Source organism: Alosa pseudoharengus, unplaced genomic scaffold, assembly GCF_046254945.1.
Source record: "Alosa pseudoharengus isolate Yale_2024_CS ecotype anadromous, Long Island Sound unplaced genomic scaffold, YU_APseudo_1.1 YU_APseudo_1.1_scf_1, whole genome shotgun sequence".
NCBI lineage: Eukaryota > Metazoa > Chordata > Actinopteri > Clupeiformes > Clupeidae > Alosa > Alosa pseudoharengus.
The window spans coordinates 44,286,867-44,300,703 of NW_027468564.1; the positions used below are offsets into that span (position 1 = coordinate 44,286,867).

Consider the following 13,837-nt stretch of genomic DNA (forward strand, 5'->3'; position numbering starts at 1 on the left):
CTTTCTGCCTCTTGCGCACGCATGTTTTCGTGATGTTACATAGAAATCCATGTATTCTAGGCTATTCTTTTTTCATTTTCATATTTCATATTGCATTCATTTTTTTGGAGTTGTGCATTGATATATCCATGTTCTTGGTTCAGTCTTTATGCATATTAAAGTTAGAGTTCATCACCAGTGGGGCTACAAACGTGTTATGTCCGTGCATGTGAAGTATATCTGTGTGTTGCGAGCACATGCACGCGCGTGCATGCGCGTCCCTGTGTGGGCCGCTGGTTGGTGAAAATGCCAGGGCCGTTTTTTAATCCCATTCCGTCACTGCATGGGGGTATGCAATGGCAGAGAAGATTTGGCAAATTTTTCATGGGCACAACCCACATACTCGGCTCTGCTGCTCATCCCACAAATGCATGTTCCAGAGAGAGAGAGAGGCATTTGTTCACCAGTGTTCTCTTACTTTAGGGATTCCAACATTTTGACTTGGAATGTTTTCAGAAGTATGGCAAGATCTGGGGGTAAGAAATTCATTAATCATACAGTACACAAGACACACCCAGCTGTCCCAGTAAGAATAATAAAAGTGTTTTAAATAACTTATGAACCGACATACTGTATAGTAATTAGAATGTGTCAAGTAGTTTGATCCACTGGTGTTTTTCTTTCACCTGACATCAATCTAGTTAACCAATGTGCAAAATAAACAGCGGGCATTAATTTGAAGACTGACCCAACTAGAAATGAATGGCCAGTGGAAGAGTTGTTGAGCACAGTTACACCTGCCCTTGTCTTATCGCATTAACGTCCACATGGCTTTATGAAGTTCAAAGTTCAAGGACGTCAGGTCACCTTGTAATTATGACTTCAGTTCACATGGAATGTGAAGTTGAACAAAATGACCATGGTCTGTGGCCTACTTTTGTTATGTTTTTCCAGTTCTAACATGTCTAATTCGCAGTAATAGCTTTTCCATTTCTAACATGTCTAATTCGCAGTAACCGCTCCAGTGAAATGCTTACTTTGTAAACTTTATAAACTTTATAAATTCTCTTTTTGTAAACCAGGGGGTAGGAATAGAGTCAATGCATAATAACTCAGTAATACAGTACATACAATACAATAATACGTGTAATCAATGTCTTGTAGGTGTATTAAATATAATTTTGATAGTTGTGTGCCGTCTCTAGAATTTTTGAGGGTCGGCAAGTTATGCTCTGCATCATGGACACAGAGTTGATCAAAACTATCCTGGTCAAGGAGTGCTACTCATATTTCACCAACAGACGGGTACAGCTGAAAACACATCTCATATGCACACAATATCTTATGCACTTATGCAAAAATAAGTAAACAAAGGACATTTTAGTTTTAATGCAAGTATTGAATAAAGTGGGTCTAAATCTGAGTGTGCTTTGTTACAGAATTTCCGCCTCAATGGGGAGCTGTATGACGCTGTGTCCATAGCCGAGGATGAAGACTGGAGAAGGATCCGTAGTGTACTGTCTCCATCTTTCACCAGTGGCCGTCTGAAGGAGGTGTGTATCTCCTTCTTATCAGACACACACACACACACACACACACACACACACACAGTCTTCCTGTGCAACCTGGACAGCCTATGTATGATAGAAAGATGAGGGCAATCTCATCATCTGATTACTTTTTACACCTGTATGACACCTAATGAGTTGTCATTTATGTAACTGATGTGCTGTCTAAGTGAAAAAAACAACAACAAAAATTCTGCATGATCTCATCCATTTTTCTAATAGCCATGGTTCTGCAGTTTCCACACATTTTTGGTTGCACTGAAATTATAGAGCACACAACACAATAAACAGAAACTGAAAAGCGTTTCATATGACCAGCATTACATAGAACAATGTATACATTGCACAATGAACATTGTTCATGAATCTGATGGTGAATAAATACATTCACGTATACATTCATGCATACACACATACATACATACACACACACACATAAATACATACATACATACATACATACATACATACATACATTGATACATACATACATACATCTGTTTTTGCTGCATCAGATGTTTGGGATCATGAAGACCCACTCACACACCCTGGTGAACAGCATGAAGAAGGATGCAGACCTGGGCAGACCATCTGACACTAAAGAGTGAGCGCTTCTGTGAACTATCAGGGTGGAAAACCAGAAGAAGAGTCCCAGAATACAAAACAAAATCTTCCAGATTCTGTTCTGCCCTCACATTATTTATGAAATACCGTTTAGCTTGTAGCAGACAAATATACTAATATTAACTTGGAGGGGTCCATTTTATATCTAAGGATACACCACTGCAAAATTTTGTCTATCTATATAATATATAGTTTCAGGGGAGAAGGACTGGTGAGCGAGACAGAGACATGGAGGAAATGATGGAAAAAGAAACACATAGAGGAAGACAAATCAGGAGGAAAGATGGAGGAGAGAGAAGAGTATGAGAGCAAAGCCTCTTCTGTTTCCAGGTACTTTGGCGCTTACAGCATGGACGTGGTGACCAGCACTGCTTTCAGCGTGGACATCGACTCCCTCAACAACCCCAAAGACCCCTTTGTCACCAACATCAAGAAAATGTTGAAGTTTGACCATTTGTTTCCAGTCATGCTGATTATTGGTAATGTAGTGCCACATACAGTATTGTGTTAGTAGCATGCAAATGGATGACAAGTGTGTATATGTGAAAAGGAATATGACTGTTAAGTGAGTTTATACATAATGAAATTATATTTTAAAACTGTAGACTTAATTTTGCCCCGTCTCTGTCTCTCTGCTTCAAACTACCTTCAGCTTTCTTCCCCTTCATGGCGCCCATCTTTGAGAAAATTAATATTTCCTTCTTCCCCGTGTCTGTGACGGACTACTTCTATGCTGCACTGCAGACCATTAAGTCTCAGAGGGAAGCCAACTCTCACCAGGTCAGTAAGAAATGGATCCTGGTAGTCTGTAGCTGTAGCACATGTTTGTGGGTGTGTGCCATGGCAAAGATATGACACCTCTTTGCAAATATTCATGTCCCACAAAATGTCCTACGGGACATAAATAATAAAACATTTGAGGCCGTCAGGAAATGGCTGGGACTGAACTCTCATTCCACCAGGGACATACCGTAATCTTCCTCACATCTGGGGGTCCCAAATGTGGAATAGACTTATTCCACCACAAGACTAACACACCACATCAGCTTGCTCAACAACGACAATGCTGCTAGCCAGAGAGCTAGCCAGAGCTTCCCACCTATTGGACCTCAGGAAGAGAAAGGTCCCTCTGTCCACAGGCAACCAAGACAGCTTCCTAGGCTTCAGGAGGAAAAGCAATGATAAACTGAACATACCATACTGAGCCGCAGGTTTCAAGTTCGCTCAGACTGGCCGGACCTAAATGACCTCTGCAACAGAATGGCAGTTAAATTACAGTGGACACAAAGCAACTCACACACTGCACCAGAGGTATCTGACGCAGTGGTCACAAACCCATCTGTGACTGTGAAGGCTACGGTCCGTCACAATGAGACACAACACACACTACAGAGCACAACAGCAAGCAGATTCTTACTGAACATAAAACAGATGGACACAAAACAACTCTGGACTGGACTAAGAATGCAGGGAAAGTTGGCATGTCTTTACTTTGCTGACCACTTCTCATTCTATGTACAGAAATACTGCAATAGGGTAGGACATTCCTTGTTTCACTGTTAAGGCCACTAGAGTACAGGTGCTACCAACCAGATACAACCTAGCATTATGGTACCCTGAAAATCACTTTCCACACTGTATAATGCATTTGAACTCTGATCACCTTGAATCAGTTGCTCATATTGTAAATGGTTGTAATATGTACAAAGGACTATACACGGCACGTCATGACCGTATTGTTGATCTCATTGCCAGTTCTGTTCAAGACATATTTCCAAAAAATATGCCTTGATAAAATATGTACAAACACTCACGCCTAATACCATATGGGTTCAACAGCTCCGATGATGTGTTTTGTAACATCCCTAACACCCCTGATGTTGTGTTTGTAGATACAGATATAAAGGAGGTGCTAATCCTTGAAATAGGTTGTGTTTATGATCTGTATATGGACATAGCCTTTTTTGTAAAAAATGACTAAATACCAACCCCGCCTTGCAAAGATTAGTGACCTAGACTATGCATGTAAGTTTGTGGCATTGATATTTGGCAGCCTAGGACATGACTGTCAGTGGACTAAGACTGGCAGGGCTATCAAAAGGAGTCTTTACAGCTGGCAAATATCTGCTCCATATCAGCTGTGATGGGCAGCCTTGCTGTGCGGCGTAAGTGATGCTTTATGTACCCTTGAATGTCAAAGCTGTGTCATCTCTGAGAATATTTGAATCCTTCCTGTACGAACTTTTATTGGCGGATTCAAATAAAGAAATCAAATGTGTGTGTGCTCATATGCCAGAGCCAACAGGATGCTTTTTAGCTCCCTCCACCAAAAAAACCCCCACACATTTAGAATAATAAGATGGGCAACAATAACAACAGTCAAAATGATTAAAGACAGTAATAATAAGAATACTAATAGTCTCCATAACAACAATAACAATAAGCCTACCATCCTACTACTACAGATTTCACACAGTCCCTTTCCATTGTCATATTCTCTGACGATTCCATGTGGCCCACCCCCACTGGGCAAATCTAAGTCTCCCATCATTATTGTACTCATCCACATTCCTGCTCTATTAGTCCATCTTCCTGAAGGTAAAGTTCATCATTGAACCTGCATATCTTCTCATGTTTCTCATGCAGAGTCGAGTGGACTTCTTACAACTAATGGTGGACTCCCAGGCTCCTCAGAAAGAAAATGGAACCGGCGATAGCGCTCACAAAGGTATTTCTGACATGTCAGCACAGACAGCAAGATTAAAGCCAGTGGCTAATTTCCATCTTTAGTCCTTTGGGCAGGTTGACGGTCCCTAATAAATAATAATACGTTCAGTACATCAAAACAATTGCAAACAAACAATCAATGTACAAACAAACAATCAATCAATGTACAAATCACGCAGTTATGACAGCAGTTTTGATTTTCCAGTAACCATGTTTTTAGGTGTTCGGTAAATGAGGTAAGGTTTGACAGTTCACATTTTGCACTTGGTATTGTATTCCAGGTTTAAGATAGCCTAGAAATCTAGACGCACCCTAGCGGCGGCAAATTAATTTGCTCAGCCTGTACGTGTAGTAGCAAACCATAGGGATTTCTATTGGCTGACGCCGTGGATGTCATCCAATCACAGCGCTCTATTTTGTTAGAGAGTCTTAAGGCGAGCTTAACAGGATGACGACAGTCCTGTGACGGTGAACAACAAGGAAGGTGGCTATGGCGAACGAAGAGCGGTTGTTTGAATCGGCTTTGGCGTCAACTTTGGAGGAGTTGGACTTGTGTTTTTCTTTGAAAGTTGAGCAACACAATGCACTTAAGTCATTCCTTTCGAAGAAGGATGTATTTGCCGTTTTGCCGACCGGATACGGATATGGTCGTAGCGCTGGCCTATTGCATGCCTAGGCAGTTTGAAAGACAATTCTCTGCCCGCCCCTTGGATTAAGCGAGGTGAATGGGTCGATTCCAGACTATACATTTCAATGATATAGGATGGCCCGCCAGGCTAGGTTTGAGAGCCTGACGACATTAAAATGTAGGGTATGGGGACTCACCATTCGCAATGCTCAGTCCGAGGGGTGGGATAATCGGTTGTCTTTCAAATTCCCTCTGCACGCAATAGGATAGCGCTACAACTCATGAGTCCCATGCATTTTCCCACCAGCTGAGCTAGTTGGCTAGTTCAAACTTTTGCCAACTTAAAAAAAGCTTAAAGGACAATTCAGTTGCACGATGTTGCACTGGAGCAACGCGAGCTGAACTGTCACGTGACTGTTTTAGCATTAGCATGAATACGTATCCCAGAGAACGGACGAACTCGGTATACATGTGTTATTAACCTCTAGGTTAATTTTTTCGCCGGAATTGTCCTTTAACTTGTGTCACGCCAACAGCAACATCCATCTTCTTTGTTTTCAAGTAGCAGGGAATTCACGCCTAACCGTTGCAACTTTGTCATCAATCATTATGTTAAGCCCATCTATCGACTCTATACACTATGTGATTGGCCTTATTGAAGCTTAATTTTTCCAGCTCGCAAGCCAACGGAGAGTTGCTAGACTAGCCCGGGCAGCAAATTAAATTTGCTGCCGCTAGGGTGCGTCTAGATTTCTAGGCTAGGTTTGAGATGCTCTATAAGAGAATACAGTTTGTCCAAAGGCACTTCCCTAAATGTAAAAGAAATTAAAAAAAATACTCCCGACATCTTCTATAACTACAGACATTTTTAATCTCTGTTATCCAAGTGCTTACTGTTAATTTATTTTCAAGAACCTTTGAGCAGGTCTAAAATGTGTAACTTGCAAAAATTTGAACCGGCGATTGAACAACGGATTAAACTTAACACACACAGCTAACTCCTTATTATTTATAGCATCCTGTCAGTCAATTTATGAGCGTTGTCCCTATCAACCAAATAAATAAATAAAAAGGCTGTCAGTTTGATCTTATTTATTAAATAAAACTGTTGCATATGGGTGCACAGCTGTTACTCAGCTCACTACAATCTGCTGTATGTCTTTCACCTAGGACTGAGTGATCACGAGATTCTGTCTCAAGCGATGATCTTTATCTTTGGCGCCTACGAGACCAGCAGTTCTACTATGAATTTCCTGTTCTACAATCTGGCCACAAACCCAGATACCCTGAAGAGGCTCCACGATGAGATTGATGAAGTCTTCCCAGACAAGGTCACCTTTCTGTTTCTGCGCCTGGGAGATATTATATTTCTATACCATTTTGAAATATTTCACAATGGTGGAATAATTTGTAATTGATTGAAAACAGGTTACTAGGCTTAATAGGGGTTACTTTGCATTTCAGTTGATGTAGTTGTGGTCAGGTCAGGATCACAACTAATTACAATTACCTGTGTATGCGGGGTGGGGATCACAGGTGCGTAATAAAACAGCGAAGGAATAACCAGACCTGCATAGGGCTTCTTCAACACAGGGCATCTTAACACACAAAACAAAATTTGATCATTTTCATAACAATTTGAGTGTTTTATTTAACTTAAGAACACCCATGTGTATTCCCAGTCAAAAATGACTGACTATTAGAAATTAATGGGTGAGAAAATGGTCAGTGTATAACAGTGTTTCTTTCTTTTCAGACCAAGAACCACTTAACCAATAACAAAAAAAAAATCACGGACCACCTAAATAAAAAAAAACAGTAGACATTTTTGTAATTTTTTCACCCATCCACATTCTGGCAAAGGAAATTGACAAAAAAGGCACTATTTCTTGAACCACCAGAAATGTTATTTATATGCTCAAGTGTCCCTGTGGCTTAGCATACATAGGAAAAACCACATGGTGTTTAAAAACAAGAATTTCAGAGCACAGGAGCAGTATTCGCACTAATGATCAAAAGCTTTACATTTCAACACATTCAGTCATAACCCATCTACCTTGAGGTACTTTGGCACTGAACATGTCAAAGCTCCCAGGAGGGGAGGTGATATCAATAACATTCTTTTAAAAAGGGAAGCATATTACATTTTTATTCTTAACACATTATCACCTAGGGTTCTTAACTTAGACTTTGACCTTTAAGCCTTTTTTGTAGTTCTGTCTGACCTGAACGTCATCCCTTTTTCCTCTATTGAAATAATTCAGTTTTTTTTGTCTTGTTTTCTGTCTGCTTTTGTTTGTTTGTTTATGTCTGTGGGGGGTGATTGTATGTGTTTTTGATATGTTGTTTTCTGTTGGGACTATGTTTGTGGGTAGGACCTAGTTTTCTATCTAAATGTGTGTCAATTGATTTGTATGTAGTTTAGATGTGTGTCAGATGGGAATTGGGTTAGCAAGGTGGTTCAATCTTCCAATTGTTGAACCAGCTGATGATCAGATAAGCCTACCTGTGCTTTCTTTTACTGTTGCTTGTGCACACTTGTTTGAAGAGCCTGAAGTCTGAAGAAGACCCTCACGGGTCGAAACGTTGCTATAATAAAGTTGCCTGGGAGCTTCCACAACAGTCTGCAGGTCTCTATCCTCCTTCAAACTGCTGACACCTTGTGTTCTGGGGTTTAGTCCTGGTTACATAGTAGAGGGTGACAATTTTTCGGGACTCCCGCGGGTCACGGTATTCCCGCGGGTTTCCCGCAGTACGGGAGTAAATTTCACTGTTGGTAACGTGATTGGGACGGGACAGGAAATAATAAACGGGAGCTGGCGGGAAGCCAGAGATTATTAACTTAAAAAATGACGCTGCAATGCAGGGAGTGCGCCCAAAGACGTGAGGCATTTCGTTTTAGAAAAGAGAACCAATTACAACCCACAATACGTTTGTTGTTGATTGGTAGCCTATCAGAGCAAGACAAGCAGCTGCCCTGTTCACAATCAATCAGCTTCAGCGATAGGCCCTAAGGCAAAATGGATGCAAAGAAACAGTTACAGGCGAAAGTATCAGCAAAGGACAACTCTATTCAATTGCACGAGCTGTCCGGGAAAGCTATTCTCGTTGAGTTTAATGTGTCATGCAATGTTGGGGCATGACACCTTGACGATCGCATTCCTCAATATATTTATCGCATAACCCTGGCGGAACACAAAAAATTGTTTTGTTTACTCATAGCAACGTTGCTATGCTTCGCTGGTTTAACGTGATGAGAACGGTGCAAACTTAACTGATGGGATAAGATCTAACTATGAAATGATTTAAGCATAGCCTACAGCAAAGTACTGTAAAATATGTAATTTTAATATAGCCCAAAATGATCGGCTATTAAAGAAAAGTTAGACAAGGCTTTCTGCCCTACCAAAATGTATGGTCACCGCACGCTACTGTAGCCTAACAGTCGGATAACTTTAGACATCAACATAGGGAGCGGGACGGGATTCGGGAGTCTTTCTCTCGGGATTTTGCGGGACAGAATTTTTTTGGGGGGGCTGTCACGTGATCGGGATATGACGGGAGTATTTGTGCGGGCTCGGGATGGGACGGGAGTGAAAATTGCTTCCCGTGTCACCCTCTATTACATAGTATTTGTGTGTGTGTATTTGTGTGTGTGTGTGTGTGTGTGTGTGTGTATGTGTGTGTGTGGAACGTTTTGGTCGGATTGTAAGAACTTCTCCCTTCTCTGTCCAGGCTGAAGTCCAGTATGAAGGCCTGATGCAGATGGAGTATCTGGACTGTGTGATAAATGAGTCGTTGCGTCTGTACCCACCTGTTCCTCGAATTGATAGAGTCTGCAAGAAGACCGTGGACGTCGGTAGTGTCATCATCCCTAAGGGTGCCATTGTCATGGTGCCCACCTACGCTCTTCACAGAGACCCGGATATCTGGACCGACCCCGAGACCTTCAACCCAGAGAGGTGAGAGAGAGAGAGAGAGCACAATTATTGAATTGACTTGTCTAAAAAGAGATTATAGAGGGTAACAGAATTCTTTAATTAATATTTTCAGTTCACTTAAACTTTTAACAGTATCTGGGGAAAACCTGCATTTTGGAAAATGTTTTCCCATTATTTGTTTTTTCTTCACATGTATTTTGCCACTGTCTCATGTCTCTCCCTCATGCAGGTTCAGTAAGGAGAACAAGGAGAGCATTGACCCGTACACCTACATGCCGTTCGGACTCGGCCCCAGGAACTGCATTGGGATGCGCTTCGCTCTCATCAGCATGAAGTTGGCCATCGTGGAGCTGCTGCAGAGATTCACCATCAGCACCTGTGCCGAGACCGAGGTGAGAGAGGAACACCTGCCTCTGTACACACACAAGTGATAAACACCTGTCTTCTTAACCATGTACAGACATCTGGTCATTCCCTTGTCCCCAGAACATCTTGTGTTGCCAATGGTAATTCCACCTGAAGTTACTTAAAGGAAAGATCCGAAGTTAAAACAACCTATCATCATCTATTCATGGTTTAAACTTTTGTTTGGGTCCATAATTACATTAATTGAAGGAGTTTTGAACTTGGCCGTTGTTTGCATTAGGGTCATTCCGTGTGAAATCACCCAATTTCAGCGCAATTTGGCAGGTGACCCCCTCCGAAAAAATCTGAAAAAAATCACAGGTGTTTGTAGACCAAATCCATGCATAGATCTTAAATAGTATATCTGTATAACTAATCGTTGCAAAACTACAGCCCTTTGAAACTTCAAGTCATTTTAAGCATTGTGGTGAACAATCCTTTTTGTTCAACTTTCAGCATTATTGGTTCTTTTGGTATTTCACACACATTAGTGAAACTATGTGAATAGAAGTACATTTTCCTGTTGAATTAAAAAATCCAATCGGATCAGACGTATCTTGTATACTTTCCCCTCTGCAAAGCTCTGAAAATGGCTATAAATTCATAATGTGAAAAGACATCATCACCTTTGAGGGCTTCTCATTCAAAAAGTATGTGACACAAATTCATCAGATTTTTTTCCTACACATATATGTATTATAAGGTCCTGTCCATGCATTAACTTTGGTTGTTATCATTTTCATATTTTCAGAGCATTTTTTTAAAATTGGGCTTGATTTTCAAAAAGCCTGTTTTCATCTTCTCATTTCACCACGTGGACAGTTAACAGGATTTTTTTTCATTTTACCATATATCATTCTGTATGTGAGGATCATCTGCCCAACATTTGGGCTTGTTGCTGAGTTTCTTCATTGAGATAAGATTTTTTTTAAATATTGTCTATAAATCCACTGAATTTGTACTGGATCTGCAGTACCACTTTGCACCACATGTGGTGCTCTTTTAATACAATGGAAGTCAATGGAAGAGTAAGAGAGTCACTTGTTTTCTGCACATATCCAATCTAAACACACAGTTTATGGTTCATAGTTGAATTGGTCCAAATAATTATTGCAACATGAACAACATACTACTCATACATAAATCTTATTTAGAGAAAATAAACTGATCAAGTAAATTATACACACATAAGACTGACTGGTCATCCTACATGCAGCAAGAGGATTTAGCATAATTACCATCTTTGTAATGAGTTTTCTACACCAGCTTCAACCTATCAGTGCCTATGTGAGCACTTTAATATTTTTTAGCCAGCTGGTTAGGCAAAGTCTATATTCATCGTCATATGATTGGGATGCAGTCCTCTGTGATACATAGACAAAGAGCATCAAGATGGAGATCAGTGCTTTAACAAACAATCAAACAATGGGTTTCTAAAATTCAGTTCATGAAGGTATTTCACTTGATGAAGATGACCATGTGTGTTTCCATCACAAGTATTCATAACAAGGTTTGAGGACTCATGGATCCAAGAGGCATTTGTAAAAAGATGATAAATCTTTAGTATTGATTTTTCTGCATCTGACAATGCACTGAATTTTAGAACCCCCTTTTTACTTGAACCATATGAACCATAAACTGTGTGTTTAGATTGGATATGTGCAGCAAACAAATGACTCTCTTACTCTTCCATTGACTTCCATTGTATTAAAAGAGCACCACATGTGGTGCAAAGTGGTACTGCAGATAAAGTACAAATTCAGTGGATTTATAGACAATATTTGTAAAAAATCTTATCTCAATGAAGAAACTCAGCAACAAGCCAAAATTTTGGGCAGATGATCCTCACATACAGAATGATATATGGTAAAATTAAAAAAAATCCTGTAAACTGTCCACGTGGTGAAATGAGAAGATGAAAACAGGCTTTTTGAAAATCAAGCCCAATTTAATAAAAATGCTCTGACAATATGATAATGTTAACAACCAAAGTTAATGCATGGACATGACCTTATAATCCATACATGAGTGGGAAAAAAATCTGATGAATTTGTGTCACATACTTTTTGAATGACAAGCCCTCAAAGGTGGTGATGTTTTTTCACATAATGAATTTATAGCCATTTTCAGAGCTTTGCAGAGGGGAAATTACACAAGATACACCTGATTTGATTGGATTGTTTAATTCAACAGGAAAATGTACTTCTATTCACATAGTTTCACTAATGTGTGTGAAATACCAAAAGAGCCAATAATGTTGGAAGTTGAACAAAAAGATTGTTCACCACGATGCTTAAAATGACTTGAAACTTCAAAGGGCTGTAGTTTTGGAACCATTAGTGATACAGATATACTATTTAAGATTTATGCATAGGTTTGGTCTACAAACACCTGTGATTTTTTTCAGATTTTTTGGGAGAGGGTGACCTGCCAGCCACTGGGTGATTTGACACGGAATGACCCATTAGCAACAAAATGGTTTATAGCCTGTAAGTGTGGCATGGGGTCTCTAGATGGCGGGTCTCTGAATGACGGCATCAATCTGAAATAACAAATAAATGATTTCTCCCAATCTTCCCCGTTAGATACCAATGGAGTTGGGCATCACAGGCTTTTTGGGACCCAAGAGACCCATCAAGCTGCAGCTGTCTCATCGGACTCCCCAAGGCTGAGTGTCCACAAACGCTGAATCCCAGTATATGATCCACACATACAGAAAATATTGATTTAATTACAGTGCATGAAAATGCACTGTTCTGTTATCCGAAGTCTTCTTCTTATTTTTATTATTACTTTGTTATCTGAAGTCTTCTTCTTCTTCTTCTTCTTCTTCTCCTAACCAAAATTTCTGCGTCTAATTTAGCTTCAACCGTTTAACGTAGACACTTCGTTCAAACTTTGTAATGTAGGTCTTGAAAAGGACACTTGAGCAATTTCTTATTCATTTTTGTAAACTTTATACTTTTTGAGATTAAAAATCTTTACACTTAACCCCCCTATTTTGAGTTTTTGCTCAAAATTGCACACTGCCTACTAACAATGGCCCGGTTTTACATACTTTGACTTATATTCAAGTGCTTGACCTCTTTTGAAAGCAGAGGCTTAGTAGATTATTTTGTTACCAATAGATTGACTGTGTGATGAATTGTCAGAGAGTTGCAAAGTGTAGAATGATAGTTTCTTTTTAGGCGGTTTTGTACATCTCTGGAAATGACCACATTCTGCCCTCTTGGTCATTTATTTTGTCTTGGAAACACAACTAAGGGCCACTACCAGGTCTTGTGAATCAGTATCTCAAAGTAGTTCAATATAGAATGAAATATGAGTACTGTAGACCATTATTGCCAAGATATGCTCGTGCGTTTTGTAAAATGCCCTATGGAAACTCCCCATAGGACTTTTGGCTACCCAAAAGGCATACTGACAATAAAATGCTTACTGTGTGGCAACCTCTTGGTGTAGATGCATAGTCCTGGTCTCAAATGAAAAGTAACACTTTGAGGTTTCTTGTAGATTATTTGGAATGTATGTCAGGGGTTCTGATATAGAATGACTAGACAAAATATGGAATGATTACACAAAAGTCTCTATTTTTGTATTTTCTTTGTTGGTTCAATGGGTGTGTATAAGATGGACTATACGTCTGCACAACCAATATTGGATAAAACAACATGAATGTTCAATTTCTGCATTTTTGATCAAATTTAATTGAGACATAGTAAGATTAAGCTGACAATGTAAAGCACTATACAGATTGTACATGAACAATGTTGTCATATATGGATTCCCAAGAGTTCAAGCTTTTAAATGGTGTATATTACTATGCTACATAGCAATATGGTGCATACAATTGATTTAGAATGTTGGGTGGAGGTGGGGGGCACTGCAATTTGTCCCGCCTGCGCAGGGACGGATTAAACAAATATGGGCCCCTGTGCACAATATCAAAAAAGACCCCCCCTCCC

General features: G+C 39.9%; 1 protein-coding gene across 5 annotated transcripts in view; it reads left to right on the plus strand.

Annotated features, from left to right (window-relative positions):
- Positions 1-13,837, plus strand: part of LOC143129880 (cytochrome P450 3A27-like) — a 44,976-nt gene that overhangs the window by 28,070 nt on the left and 3,069 nt on the right. Inside the window, exons 3-13 of one of the 5 annotated variants that reach the window (XR_012987996.1) lie at positions 463-515; positions 1,185-1,284; positions 1,419-1,532; positions 2,063-2,151; positions 2,502-2,650; positions 2,824-2,951; positions 4,818-4,899; positions 6,697-6,857; positions 9,262-9,488; positions 9,697-9,859; positions 12,458-12,567. Coding sequence is in view for 4 of the 5 variants with exons in the window: in XM_076289940.1 (XP_076146055.1) it covers positions 463-515; positions 1,185-1,284; positions 1,419-1,532; positions 2,063-2,151; positions 2,502-2,650; positions 2,824-2,951; positions 4,818-4,899; positions 6,697-6,857; positions 9,262-9,488; positions 9,697-9,859; positions 12,458-12,544 (1,353 nt within the window). In the remaining variant the exon portion in view is untranslated. Of the gene's footprint in view, positions 1-462; positions 516-1,167; positions 1,285-1,418; positions 1,533-2,062; positions 2,152-2,501; positions 2,651-2,823; positions 2,952-4,817; positions 4,900-6,696; positions 6,858-9,261; positions 9,489-9,696; positions 9,860-12,457; positions 12,864-13,837 lie in introns of those variants that run through there. The other 4 variants (XM_076289940.1, XM_076289943.1, XM_076289941.1 and 1 more) reach the window with 4 other exon arrangements.